The 15,405-nt window shown below is 39.1% G+C and overlaps 3 protein-coding genes and 1 non-coding gene across 4 annotated transcripts in view; 2 read left to right on the forward strand and 2 right to left on the reverse strand.

Moving 5' to 3' along the window:
• Positions 1-6,632, reverse strand: part of pdzd8 (PDZ domain containing 8) — a 60,408-nt gene extending 53,776 nt beyond the window's left edge. The window contains exon 1 of the mRNA XM_056264289.1: positions 5,510-6,632. Within this exon, the coding sequence (XP_056120264.1) occupies positions 5,510-6,396 (887 nt within the window). The 5' untranslated portion in view covers positions 6,397-6,632. The remainder of the gene's footprint in view (positions 1-5,509) is intronic.
• minpp1a (multiple inositol-polyphosphate phosphatase 1a) overlaps positions 1-15,405 on the reverse strand; it is a 224,032-nt gene that overhangs the window by 167,446 nt on the left and 41,181 nt on the right. The window lies entirely within an intron of this gene.
• On the forward strand, positions 8,597-8,707 carry trnal-caa (transfer RNA leucine (anticodon CAA)). Its single transcript has 2 exons — positions 8,597-8,634; positions 8,662-8,707. It is a non-coding gene; the product is annotated as a tRNA-Leu (tRNA).
• On the forward strand, positions 9,373-15,314 carry pex13 (peroxisomal biogenesis factor 13). The gene is made up of 4 exons (XM_056264301.1): positions 9,373-9,530; positions 9,947-10,671; positions 13,759-13,881; positions 14,132-15,314. The coding sequence occupies exons 1-4, from the start codon at positions 9,460-9,462 to the stop codon at positions 14,488-14,490; spliced, it is 1,278 nt and encodes a 425-aa protein (XP_056120276.1). The 5' UTR covers positions 9,373-9,459; the 3' UTR covers positions 14,491-15,314.

Consider the following 15,405-nt stretch of genomic DNA (forward strand, 5'->3'; position numbering starts at 1 on the left):
AACTGCCTTTGAGGACTGTTAAGATCTACATTCGGACAAAGGAGCTGGATCAGCGTAATCAGGCCGTCCGCTACACAATAACAGAATGTGTTTGCTGAGGAAATTAGAGCATTTTCCTGCATGAAAATGCCCTTTATATTGCACTGAATCAGTGCAATATAAATCAGATCACTAGTGAACATGCTTTGCATTTTAGTTATTTAATAGAAAATGTTTTAAATTTAAGATAAAAATAAAGACTGCAGGATGAGTCATCAATCATTTTAATCCCATTTTCCCAAGAGAAAAAGATGTTCAAAAGTAAAAAAAATGAAGAATATTTATACACACACACACACACACACACAATATACACTTACCTAAAGGATTATTAGGAACACCTGTTCAATTTCTCATTAATGCAATTATCTAATCAACCAATCACATGCCAGTTGCTTCAATGCATTTAGGGGTGTGGTCCTGGTCAAGACAATCTCCTGAACTCCAAACTGAATGTCAGAATGGGAAAGAAAGGTGATTTAAGCAATTTTGAGCGTGGCATGGTTGTTGGTGCCAGACGGGCCGGTCTGAGTATTTCACAATCTGCTCAGTTACTGGAATTTTCACGCACAACCATTTCTAGGGTTTACAAAGAATGGTGTGAAAAGGGAAAAACATCCAGTATGCGGCAGTCCTGTGGGCGAAAATGCCTTGTTGATGCTAGAGGTCAGAGGAGAATGGGCCGACTGATTCAAGCTGATAGAAGAGCAACTTTGACTGAAATAACCACTCGTTACAACCGAGGTATGCAGCAAAGCATTTGTGAAGCCACAACACGCACAACCTTGAGGCGGATGGTCTACAACAGCAGAAGACCCCACCAGGTACCACTGATCTCCACTACAAATAGGAAAAAGAGGCTACAATTTGCAAGAGCTCACCAAAATTGGACAGTTGAAGACTGGAAAAATGTTGCCTGGTCTGATGAGTCTCGATTTCCGTTGAGACATTTAGATGGTAGAGTCAGAATTTGGCGTAAACAGAATGAGAACATGGATCCATCATGCCTTGTTACCACTGTGCAGGCTGGTGGTGGTGGTGTAATGGTGTGGGGGATGTTTTCTTGGCACACTTTGGGCCCCTTAGTGCCAATTGGGCATCGTTTAAATGCCACGGCCTACCTGAGCATTGTTTCTGACCATGTCCATCCCTTTATGGCCACCATGTACCATCCTCTGATGGCTACTTCCAGCAGGATAATGCACCATATCACAAAGCTCGAATCATTTCAAATTGGTTTCTTGAACATGACAATGAGTTCACTGTACTAAAATGGCCCCCACAGTCACCAGATCTCAACCCAATAGAGCATCTTTGGGATGTGGTGGAACGGGAGCTTCGTGCCCTGGATGTGCATCCCACAAATCTCCATCAACTGCAAGATGCTATCCAATCAATATGGGCCAACATTTCTAAAGAATGCTTTCAGCACCTTGTTGAATCAATGCCACATAGAATTAAGGCAGTTCTGAAGGTGAAAGGGGGTCAAACACAGTATTAGTATGGTGTTCCTAATAATCCTTTAGGTGAGTGTATGTTTGGGGTCAGTATTCAGTAAGATTTAGTTAGAAATTAGTATTATTTTTATTTAGCAAGAGTGCATTAAATAAGTGACAATAAATATATTTATGTTACAAAAGATTACTTTTGATTTATCAAGAAATCCTGAAAAAAAAACTTTCCCCCTAAAAACTATTAATCAGTTAATCTATTAACTATTAATTAAAACTGTTTTCAACATTGATAGTAATGTTGAACAAGAACTGTTTCTTGACCACCAAAGCAGCATATTAGAATTATTTCTGAAGGATCATATAACACTGAAGTAATGATGCTGCAAATATATTCAAATAGAAAATAGTTATTATAAACTGTAATATTTCACAATAATAATTAAATAATAAATGTAGCCTTTGTGAGCATAATAGACTTTTTTTTAAAGTGATATTATATGCTGTATTCCACAAAAAACAACCGCCCCTCCCCCCCCCCCAAAAAAGTATTAATATTATCTCATCCTAACTATTAATCATTACAATTTTACCAAAAGCACTTCCATAATCTACACAAACTCTTTCTTCATCCTAGTGATGCATAAAACAGTTATCTAAAATTGAGACAGCAAATCTATTGATTTTTCATCCCACATCTATTGCCAAAGTATATTAAAAGCATTTTAACCACGCTACGTAAATCCAAGTCTTCAGCAGTTTGGTCCACACACACACACACTTGTCCTGCTCTGAACACCTCCTCCATCTGTGACACTTCCATCCCACACAGAGATGACTGAAACGGATTGTGGCCTGCCCCCTTGTTTTGTCCCTAGGCCATGCTGTCTGCTTTTTGAACAAAGTTCCCACTCACACACTGGTTTAAAAGAGAATATTGTCAGCTTCTTAACATCACCTCCCACGTGACAAATTAAACAGTAAGTACTTTTCGTCTCAGCCCTAAAGCAAACATTGAACTCTGAGGCAGTAAAACATGACTAGTCCATGAATTAAAGAGGAAAAATATCTGCCATCTCAACCACCAAAAGAAGTGATTCCCACTTTTGGGAAGACGGCAATACTGAGAAAATGAGTGTGTCATTTAAAGTCTCACATCACTGAGAAGCTCTTTCCCTTTGGGTAATGTAAAGCATTAGAGTTTGCTGCCGGTTGTGCGTTGTGATGACTAAAACTCTTTTAGTTCTGGAGCAGCACGCGTCCTTATAGTGTATAGCAGAGGGCACAGCATTAATGCTGGATCCAAAGGAAAGTCTCTGATGAAGTCTAAACTCTCAGCACTAACCAAGCTAACAAACATACGTTCTGAGAAAGTTTTGCTAACGTTCCCCTTAAGTTATGAAAACGTTATTTATGAATATTCTCTGAATGGTCAAAACGTCAATTTTTGAAACATTTTTAAAACTTTTTTTGATCATCCGAACGTTAAGGGAACATTCCATTTTTCGCAAATGTTACTTTTGGGACGGTTATGAAACAAGTATTAACATTTTTAAAAAAAACGTGCAACTAAAATGTTTCAGAAAAAAAAAACTTTACATGAATGATGTATATATAACATTTTTGTGCTAACATTTTGAGAACATTATTAAAGACCAGATAACTCTGAATTAACATTCTATAAACATACTGGAAGAACGTTTGTCCATAACTTTGAGAACCTTGCCAGAACGATAGCGAAAGTTCTGAGACTGTTCCCTGTTAGTGGGAATCATGCTCTTGTATTGAGACACTAATCAATAGTAAAGTATGGCATTTAGAGCACAGTGATTTAATTCACTACTCACACAACCCAGCTGTGTGAGGTCAAAGTTCAAATGCACTGTTTTTGCCTTTCATGGAAACTACAATTAAAGCTCCAGTCCGTAACTTTTTTGAGTTAAAAATAATCCAAAATAATTATATTAAAAAAAACTTATTCTGCCAGTGGTCAAAACTATCTGCTTGCCATAGCTAGATTCAAAACGGTTAGCTTGTAATAATGATTTTAATTCCAGTGGTACTGGTGGGTTTCCGCGGGAAATTCGAGCATGTCTTTGCGTCATTACGTCACACCCGTACACATAAAGAAGGAGTTTCGGCTAGCCGGCTATACTGCGCGTGACGAGATGTTTAGATGTATAGGCTTTTCTCGCAGCACTTTACATAATTAAACTTATGGCATCCAGAAAGATCCAAACAACAATCATCAGTGTCAACTGGAGATTCAGCAGTTATAAAACCCAAAAGACTTCGTACTTCGGATTTAACGTGGCTAGAGAAAGAGAAAGAAATCGTCTCATGCGAACACAAGGATTTAAACATCGGCGGGGCTTTTGAAAAGTGCGTGAACTCCGTGTTTTGAAGGGGTTCTAAACGGAAGAAGAGACGGCTTTTTTCTGCTGAACAAGTAAGACATTTCAATAGTTCAATCGTGTAACAGTACGTTTTCTTAATTCACACAGTTATGGAGTTTCCTTTGTTGTGCCTTTCTCGTTTTGCTATTATGGAGAATATGAATTCTGAACTACACAGGTAGCTGCTAACCATAAAATACATTAAATTTAACATTAGTCACGCAATGCTGATGTTGTTAACATGAACAATTTGAGAACAAAGTAGGCTATAATTTGCACGGTTGCTGTAAATCGCGTTGATTAAATCTAACGAAGCTTATCATGTCGAATGCTTTTTCCCCCTTAGTTGGTCAGAACAAAAATAGATTTTACTTACTTGTTCAGAAGACATTTTCTTATGAAAATTCTTATGTTGGTCAAACTTTCAAAAAGTGAATCTGTGATTCTGTATGACAGTATCCACACAGCGCGGTGACTGACAGCAGCACTCGCCTCAAAGCACTGTGTTCATCCGCGCTGTTTCATGCCGATTTACAACCCACGAAAAGATGATAATTCCGCGAATCACTGCAGTTACAGATTTCGAACAGAGAGATGGCGACAAAGAGGAAAAGATACGGACTGCAGCTTTAACTTAATGGATAAAATCACTGTGTGGTGCAGTGTTGTTTGACTTTGTAATTTGAACATTATGTTCATATTGACTGTACACAGACACAGTATGTCAACATAAAGATGAGCAGTTTGACTGATGAGCCAAAAAAACAACATCAGACCATTTTGTGAACCTGATTTACAAAGACAATGTTAAACCGAAAGAACCTAAAACAGCTGAGAAAGTCAAACCACACGCACTTGCTGAGATGTCTTAATGTTTATTGGCAACCAAACGTGTTAGGTATGCCAAGTAATGTTGAGTAATAGAGAGCAATGAGGTGTGGATGAATACAGCAAGCAATCAATCCACAGATTTGTTGAACGCCTTAGTCACAGACCTTGTATTTTTATCAGATAAAAACAGGAAGTAACTCAATCTCGAAGTTGTTTCACTTTTAACAGTCAGGAATGTGACCACAGTAAAGAGAAATTGCAACAAAAGGAGGCCTCCATTTCCAGTTTCACTCACACCCTCAACACACTTGCTGTTGTCATCACATGACCTTACCAATCACCTCAGAAGTCTCTTATTGCAGTGCCACTGTACTTTTGTCTGTTCACTTTTCACAACCCCATTCAGACATGAACACACATGAACACACACTACCAGTTTCACAACCTCTCCAAAGCAATGCTAAAAAAACAACTAAAAAAACAAATACAAAAGACTGCTAAGGAATTGCATGACATATCTTTTACTGATTTTATTATTGCTGCTGCTTTTAAAAAAGTTGATTATAGATAGATAGATAGATAGATAGATAGATAGATAGATAGATAGATAGATAGATAGATAGATAGATAGATAGATAGATAGATAATAATAACCTGAATTCAGGGAAATAATTCGTCTTCAAGACACCTAACTGAGACTGTCCAGCCGTAGCTGATGGACCTGAGACCACAGATGAACGTCACGGTCATGTCAAAGAGGCAAGGGACAGCATGAACACACTTAGACATTACCTTATCTTGTAGTTCGGTAAAGTGTGCTTCTTCTTGATAACTCTCTTGAGCTGGTTGACTATGATGGAGGTGAGCTGGGGCAGTGGACGGCCCTCAAATTGAGACTTCACCTCGAAGTCTATGAGCGGGTCCTCCAGGAAGGAGAAGGACCAGTGCGTGAAAGGCATGCGGGTGAACTGCAGCTTCAGGCGGCCCGCCACCCGGGTCATCTTCACAAACAGATAAGCCGATTTACCGAATACTAAATCGACATCAATGGCCAGATGAAAGCCGCCGTTATATTCTAAGTCAACCTCGAAATTGAGCTCCTCTGGCATGTTGTCTTCATTGAGAGCCACGGGTTTCATGAGTCTGGCTGTTTTGAAAACGGGAACCGAGTTGCCCAAGGAGATATCTCGCAGACTGAGCCCCTCCAGCAGACGCCCGGCGGTCTTGGTCAGGAGGAGCTCCTCAAACTCTACCTTGATCTTTTTAGTGATCCAGTGCCTGACGACGGGGGTGTCTCGGAGCTCGCGGAATAAAAACAGAAATATGGCATTGAGGAAATCGCATGTCTCTGCTTTGGAGGCGTGCTGAAAGTCGCTCAGGGAAGGCGGTGGCGAAGACGGCTGTTGTTTGGGGCTGCTGCCGGGGACGGTGGTCTCTTGCTGCTTTGGAGAAGCGGCCTCCGGTTGTTTGGAGGCAGACGATGTGATATCCGGTTGTAGCTGCGTTGATTCGCATTGTTGGTTGCTAAAGTAATCCCTCAGTGCGGGATCAGAAACTGCTTTGACATATTGAACTGTCCTAGCGACAGGCTCGGGGCTCCTCCGGTACACCAGTAAGAGCTGCAGAAGGAGCGTGACGATGGCCCCGGAGAAGGCAGAAATTAATATCAGGTATATCATTTTCGGATCCCCCGCTGCGGCGTGCGGGTTAAACTGTACTCATGTTCCGCTGTCAGCCCGATTAAACAAAAGCGAGTTCCACCTGGCCGCTCACAAAGCTGCCATATCATCTGCTCCTTTCCTGGCTGGGCTTCGGAAACTCCCGCTGATTGGTGGAACGTATCATCACGTCAACGTGCTGGAAGTCCTGCGTCATGACGGCATCTGCCGGGCAGCCACCGAATGGATGTGATCTCGACAAATAAAATTGTCACAAGAAACATGTACTCAAACGTTTTAGGCTGAATATTGACTAGTCATGAGTTTATGTAATGAAACAATTTTTTTCATTCATTTTTACATTTTATATATTTACAAAGATGTTTTGGACTGACAAATATCATAAAGAGGGAACTTTCAGAGTCAGAAAGAGCTTAATTGCCAAGTGTGCTTGCACACACAATGAATTTACCTTGGTATTGAAGCTTCCAGTCCACACATACATATAAATATAACAAGGCACAATATTTAAGAATAAAAACATAGTTTTAGTCAGAATAAACATTTACAGCTAAAAAATATTTACAGTATTGTGAATAATAATATGAATAAATAGGACTAAATAAATGTACAAGGATATTGCACAAAACAAATGTGATATTGCCTGATCTGAAGGCAACAGTTCAAACAGGTGGCCGGGGTGAGTGGAGCCTCCGATGATTTTACCTGCCCTTTTCCTCACTCTGGAAGAGTCCTGGAGGGTGGGCATGGGGGGACCAATAATCCTCTCAGCAGTCCGGACTGTCTGTTGTAGTCTCCTGATGTCTGATTGGTGGATGAACCAAACCAGACAGTTATAGATGAACACAGGACAGACTCAATGATGGCTGACAACTGTGTCAGCAGCCCCTGTGGCAGGTTGAACTTCCTCAGTAGGCGAAGGAATTACAACCTCTGATGGGCCTTTTTCACAATGAAGTCATGTGATTGTCCCACCTCAGGTCCTGAGAGATGGTGGTGCCTAACTCCACTGCTTCCACAGTGCTGCTCATGATGGAGAAAGGGGGAGTGCTGGGGTGTTCCTCCTGAAGCCCTGAATGTAGTTTTACAGCTAGATGGAAGTGATTATATAATGCAATTACCATGAGATAGGGGGAAAAAACATAATTATTAATATTACTGTGGAAGTTCCATATACATTAAATAAAATGACCTGGTTCCAAACCATTTTTTTTTAATATAAATTAATGTTAATCTTCTGATGTAGTGTTTTGTATAAATGCAAAAGCAACATGTGTCATTATTATATGTCATAAATATATGGAGCTGATTCTGAGGATTGTGTTTTGTTCTCAGCCAATAGCAATGCATATGTTTAACCACTGGGTGTGCAGCCATTAACTTGATTGAAACAATTAATCCCAATGTTGGCTGGCAGCAATACTCTCACAAATCCTGTTTGATCTTTATCAACTCATGTTTCACTGGTGCTGGAGATCTGATCTATTTCAGTCCAGAGACACATTTATAATAGATTACAAAAGTGGTAAACCAAATCCAAACTGAGGTGAACATTGCTCCAGCTCCATCTTGTGGACTGTCAAAGATATTGCTGCAAAATAAGAACAGGCAAAAATGCACTACATTCTGCCTCTATTGCAACCGGCGTAAATTTTACATTTAAACTGGACTAACCACATAACGTATTATATATAGCTGTATTATATTACTACCACATGGACATCAATTTGATACACTCATCTCTGACTGATAACAGATTACTTCAGAAAGTGTAACACTGAAACAAGCATTGATTTTTGTAAAGCTGCTGAAACGCTGTTTGAGACAATTGAAACCAATTGAAACTATGTGTATTGGGAAAAGAGCTAAATAATACATTTGAATTTGATTGACTTGACTAATGACAGTTAATCATCGATCATTGAAAGACTGGGTTTGGGAGAAGGGTAAAGCAATAAAACATTAATGGAATTTGAAAATTAGCATTTGAAAGAAAGAAAAATATGAAAGCATAGTAAGAAGATGTTTCTGAGACAATACAAATATGCTCAGATTATAATTGTGAAGCAATTTGACAGTAAGAATTGTATGTTTATTTATCTATATTTTATTTAAAAATCATCTAGGTAATAAAAGTGCAAATTACCACTAGGGCTATTAGTGCCTGTTGGAGTGCATTTCAGTGCTGATGTTTTCTAGTGTCAGGATGGCCGAGCGGTCTAAGGCGCCAGACTCAAGGCTTTCATCCTTCTCAGGTGATGAGGTTTCTGGTCTCCGAATGGAGGCGTGGGTTCAAATCCCACTTCTGACAATACATTTTAGATATTCGAAATAAAAAAGACCTTACATATACGTTTAAATGACTTTAACAATATAGCTTGTGTGTGTTCAGTTTACAAATCAGACACATATCAATGATCACTTGACTTGCCATTTCTAAACGAGAGATTTTAAAAATATAAATAAAATCTGTTTTTGAGACAATTAGGCTATAGTTTACAACAAAAAAAGTCTGTACAATAAAATATGGAATTATAATCATATTTTATCATTCCAAGGCTATCTTCTTGTCAGAATGGCCGGGGGACGTGGGTTCAAATCCAATTTCTGACAAGAGTCTTTTAGAGTGACAGGACTCAAAATTAAAACGAGCTTTATTCACGCGGTGCGTCGTGAGCAAGAGCAATGTAAAATCCACAACAGCTTTCTAGCTGTCACGTCTCACGGTCACGATTTCCATTTTAAATATTTCAGATTAGTCATTGATCGTGCTTGATATGCACCATATCAGACGAATACGCAGTCTGGTTTCAGGCATTTTAGCGGCAAATCACCGGAATTCGATATTGAATTCATTAACGACTCCTCACACACATTGTATGTTAAATAAGTAAAACTTAACAAGACGGCAAACACAGAAGCGACCATATCGATTGCTTTAGTCTCGTGTCGAAAGACAGTCAGAACTGTGAGAATGATCGATTGCTTTAGTCTGGCGAATGGAACAGTTTCTGTTCCTGACGTTTATTGTGCTGCTCGACTTTTGGTGTAAAATATTAAATAATGGCACAGCCTCCACCAAAACCATGGGAAAGGCGAATCCCTGGAACCATAACTGGACCATTAAACTATCGGTTCGTAATAACTCGTCTTATTTAGGCCAGCATGTCCAAAAGACGGAGTGTTGGAACGCTAGCAAACCTATTAGCTCTCAAGCAAATATAAAATCTATATTTGACGTAGTGGTATTTTTGTTGTAAAAATAATAAGTATGTGCATAAGTTTGGTGTTACAGTGATTCTGATAAATTGTTCTGTATGGTTACATTGACAGTTATACTTTTGTTGTTAAGTTACGTAAACTTAATGTTTGGCTCGTACTCAAGCATGTCAATAAGTGTTTGCATGTGAGTGTCAAAGTTCACACATACCGTGTTCAGTCTTTTACTTTTAAATAGAGAATATTTGACAACTTTCAACTATGTTTTATTATTATTGCTTTTCTATAGATATGCCATTTCTTTTGAATGTTTTTATTTTCTTATATCTAGCTCTACTGACTTTGGATCAGCATCACATAGTGGGCCATCAATGTCTGGTCCTCCACTTCTAACACGTGTGGCACCACCCATCCCTCCAAGATCCGTCCAACAGGCATACCGCCCTACATACAGCTCATTGCCCTCCTCATATAGCCCTTATGGGAGCTCCATGTATGGGGGGGGTTACAGCCCCTACAGCTACAGTGGTTATGGAGTTGGAGGTGGCCTGGGTTATAACCGTTATAACTTAGGGGACGACGTCCCACCCAGCCGTTTTGTCCAGCAGGCGGAGGAGAGCAGCCGCGGAGCGTTTCAGTCCATTGAGAGCATTGTCCACGCCTTCTCGTCGGTCAGCATGATGATGGACGCTACTTTCTCTGCTGTCTATAACAGCTTTCGCGCTGTTCTGGATGTGGCCAATCACTTCTCCCGCTTACGCATACATTTCACAAAAGTGCTGTCTGCTTTCGCCCTAGTTAGGACCCTTAGATACCTATATCGCAGGCTGCAGAGGCTGCTGGGATTGCGTCGGGATTCAGAGGTGGACGATTTGTGGGCTGACAGTGCAGCCTCCTCTGTGGTGTCTGCTTCAGGAACCAGAGGTGCAGGGATTGATGACCCCAGAGTGAATTCTGTCAAATCATGGCCCATTTTCTTGTTTTTTGCTGTCGTTCTTGGAGGGCCGTATTTGATCTGGAGGCTTTTGAGGTCTGCCGAGGGTCCTGAAGAAAATGGTGAGACATTCCCTTCATATTCTGTCTGTTCTCATTCCAGTCTTAAACCTCACCCACTCTTCTCACTATTTATTGGTCTGACATGAGTCCGGTATTATTCAATATCTATCACTTCCGTTTCTATTTTGGCTTTAATGTAGGACCATGGGAGTGTTAATGAGAATGATTTACACTACTGTTCAAAAACATTTTTTTTTAAATAAATTGGTAACACTTGAAGTGCCTCTATTATGCTATTTTAAAGGCAGCTTCATTTTCTCGTAATATACATTGCACATCACCACATTTTTCAATGATTCTAAAACGACTTGGCGGATGAATCAGTCTCTCTAAAATCCCTCCTTTCCGAGAGCCTGCTATGCTCTGATTGGCCAGATGCCCCAGTCTGTTGTGATTGGTCTACCGCATACAGCGTATTCGGAAGCTAAATGACCATTACCATAACTGAACTTCAGTTCCGTCCGAAGGCTTCCTAAAGCTCAGCGATTGTACACCCTGTAAAGACGGTAACTATGACGTCTATTTTACCAAATAAATCCGAGCGCAAGATCGATGATGAAACATTGGAAGAACTAGTTATTCAACCCGAACCTCCATCGCAAAAACGACTTGATCAGGACGTTTCTCAGTGATATGCTACTCATTTTGATGTACATTATGAGATGTTTCAACTATAATTCCTCACCATCAGCATTAACAAGTGTATGTTCCTCCACAAACCGATGTGTATATTTATATTTTGCGGTGCACATGCAGGAACTGTATTAACTGTATCAATAACGGTGCATACGTTAGCCGAGCACTAACGTGAATGACTGATGTAACATTAAAGTTTGCTAAACAAATCTTGTTCCATCCTTTATCTTTACTCAAAGTAGTAAGAACAACTAGCCTGGGTTTCCCCATACTGCCTTTGCGCAGCGCGATTTTTTCATGATACCATGAACCAGATTTTCGCCTCAGCGAGGGGACCAATCACAGAACGGGGAGGATGCAGCAAGACGATGACGACGTCTATGCGACACACTGAAGCAGTTTGTTTATACCTATGGACCCAACATGGCAGCAGACGCGAAGTTACCTTTCGATGCAGCCTTAGATAGTGTTCTAAGTAGTTTAGAACGCAAATAAATCTCTGACCCATCGTCTTCTTCCTCGTCTAATTCTTTCGCTCTACATACGTCATCTGGTATAATTGAAACGATTGGCTATGAGCTACGTACAGGCGCATTTGATAGACATTCGTAGCACCCAATAAACGGCTCTGGGCATTCGTAAACCACGCCTCAAATATGAGAAAATGAACATGTGGTTCCCAGATTGAGACGTGGTCTGACGTTAGCCAGGCTAAAGAACAACAGACATCTGCATTAATACACAGTTTTAGGTAATAGTGGCCCACAGCTAGGCCGACTTAGCAAAAGTATTTCAGTAAGACAGTAATAACGCATATTAGCTGGTTAGCCAGAAACTTTCACAATTTAAAACACAAAGCTATGTATTTTGAACACCCGCGGGCATTATGTAAATGTATTTTCTAGTGACGTAGAACCGTCACGCAGTGGGATTCGAATTACAAACGACTTGTTTAGGCGGTTCTGAGATGAATCTTTCTCTTTGGTGACAATAACTTCAATAATTTATGGCGCACTTTCGACTCTACAACTTTGCAGATCGTTTATAATATTCACAAACAGCTATATTACACACTGGATGAAAGTGAATATTCGAAAAACCATAATAGGGACACTTTAAGGTCTCATTTGTTAACATTAGTTAATGTAGTAACTAACATGAGCGAACAATGAGCAATACATTTGTTACAGTATATATTAATCGTCGTTAATGTTAGTTAATAAAAATCCAGCTGTTCATTGTTTGTTAGTTCACAGTGTATTAACTATTGTTAACAAATACAACATTTCATTTTAATAATGTATTAGTAAATGCTAAATTAACATCAACTAAGATTAATAAATGCTGTAGAAGTATTGTTCATTCTTAGTTTGTTAAATAAAGAGGTTAACTAATTTTAACTAATGAAACCTTATTGTAAAGTGTTACCAATAAATGAATACTTTTATTCAGAAAGGATGCAATAAATCGGTCAAAAAAGTGACAGTGTATTGTCAACATCACTGAAAGAAACTTATACACTTCTCAGTTAGGCTGAGACTGGTCACTGAATTTGTTGCAGGACTGAGTCATTTTATCACTGTGTCATTCAGAAGCCCTGTACATCAGCACCCTATAAAAATAGTTGCTGCTCTACAGTAAATGCACGGCTCAACAATAAGGATTTTTTTACTGGCCCAGTCTTGCAGTCTCCATGCACTTATGCAGCAAGTATGTATGTATGTATGTATATATGTATATATATATATATGCGCCTGTATTTTTGTATAATTTTTGTTTATGCTTATGTTTGTTTCTTGTATTGGGGATTTTCACTATGGGGAGTAAATGTGTAAATTACCTAGATAAACTGTGTAGTATATTTGGTAAGTATATTTGGTAGGTTTAAGAAAAACTACAACTCCCACTATTGGACTACAACTCTCCTACCTGGCTTTCACAGGTGTTGGTAATCATTGTTGATTGTCCTGATGTGTTTGAACACAGTTAAATTGATTGTTACATTTGTTGTTTGTATGCCCTGAGGATGGTCTTTTGACCGAAAGCTTGGTCTATTAAATTTGCTTTAAGGATTTGAGTGTGCGGACAGTTTATTTATTGAGATCCTTAGTCTTGTGTGTCTGGCACCTTGAAGATCGTGAGTGTGGTGTAACTCCTTCAAAACATTTACTGGCCCATTCAAAATAATCACTGGCCCTGCCACAAAAACGTAATAAATGAGTAAATTATGAAAAATGCATAAATTAAATATAGATAAAATGTTATTAAGGGTACAAAACTGACAACTGTCTTTCATGCTGGGCCCAGGCTGTCAGGCAGCCTTTATTGTTTAGCCCTCAAACATGTTTGTATGTAGTTTTTTTTTTTTTTGGTATGTGTCTGAAAATGTAGCTTTATATGTAGTCGTGTCTATATGTTTGTGCTTAATATAAGTTATGTTCTGTTTTTCAGCCACTAACTGGGCAAGTGGGGAGGATGACCATGTAGTAGCACGAGCTGAGTATGACTTCACAGCTTCGTCTGAGGAAGAGATCTCTCTACAGGCTGGAGACATGCTTAATCTTGCCCCTAAAGGTAAGAACAAGAACAAGACACATTCTTAACATAATCTGAACAGAAGTGCACTTTAACACACGCAAACACACTGTCTAGATAATCCAATGGGAACATTTAAATAAAACACATCCTTTTTGCACAGCAACTCATCAACAATGTAATGTTTTAAATTTGACTGATGTCAAGCATATACACTTTGTACCATGTACATTTTGTTCTAGGCATTGTCTTACAGCTTGTACTCAATGTATTTCACTCTTATTTGCAGAACAACAGCCCAGGGTGCGTGGCTGGCTGTTAGCCAGTGTGGATGGGCAGATCACTGGCCTCGTCCCTGCCAACTACGTTAAAGTGTTGGGTCGGAGGAGAGGCAGAAAGCATGTAGAATTAGAGAGGATGGCACAGGCCCAGCATGTGGCACAGAACCTTCCAGCACCTCAAATTGCCCTGGCTACAGTTTCTCTTCCCAACTCCAGGCTGGCTGTCCCTACCACGTCACATCCAGATGATCTGCTGGAGTCTGTTTACGGAGAGACACAAGGCCTTCATGCTGCCCTGGAGGTGCAACCTTCCACAAACATTAGCAGTGATACTGTAGTGATCACCTCAGAAAAGATGGACTTATGAATAGTGCGTGTGTGTGTGTGTGTTTGTGTTGGTGGGAGCTAAGAGAAAAAGTGTATCCTTCATTAGAATGTATCACCCTCTATATAAATTGGTCCAACAGCTAAAAAAAGGAGAGGAACAAATGAAAAATGAAGGTATTGAAAGGGAGGTGAATAGTCTTATACCTTTATAATGTATCATTTGAACTGCATAATTTCACAAATTTCAGTAGACTGTTAGGCTCAAAGCCATTACTAATGTTTTTTTTTCCTATAACAAATGGTGGATATTTCAACATTACAGTTTGTAAGTTTGTGTTAATAAAACCCATTAATTTATTTAGAAGAATAATGGATACAATTTGTAATGATATGCTTGCTTTAAGCATAAAATGTTACAAATATGTTGTCATTCATGTATACACATTTAATGCATCTGATTAGTTTAAATTATGAGTTCTTATATCAATCTAAATTTGTAATAGTGTTTCTTGTGAATTTCATTATGGGAATTCTCTCACTCTCCAATGTGAGAGTTTTAGATTGCTGTTCATCTTTCTTCAATGTTGTGAATATTTAATATTTTCTTTTTAAGCTGTTGTCTCAAGGATTAGTTTGTGCATTTCTGTGTGTTTTCAGGCTTGTTTGTTTTCTCATACTGCTACTCAATGTGCAATTATGTAAATACAAGCAATTATTTTGCCAGTAAATACTTAAAAAATAATTATATCCTGTAATTTTCAGTTGTATAATAGTTCCAACATTTCTAAGATTACAGAATTACTGATTGACATTCAGCTGGTTAAGAAATTGAATTTGGAAATTAATAAAAATGTGTTACACAATACACAATCAGTTTCTCTACCGTTCAAAAGTATGGGGTTGGTCATTTTTAGATGTGTTGTAAATGAGTCTCTTATGCTCACCAAGCTGCATT

The sequence above is a fragment of the Rhinichthys klamathensis genome, unplaced genomic scaffold (genome assembly GCF_029890125.1).
Source record: "Rhinichthys klamathensis goyatoka isolate OS25496 unplaced genomic scaffold, OSU_Roscu_1.1 h1tg000220l_1, whole genome shotgun sequence".
NCBI classification, from domain to species: Eukaryota; Metazoa; Chordata; class Actinopteri; order Cypriniformes; family Leuciscidae; genus Rhinichthys; species Rhinichthys klamathensis.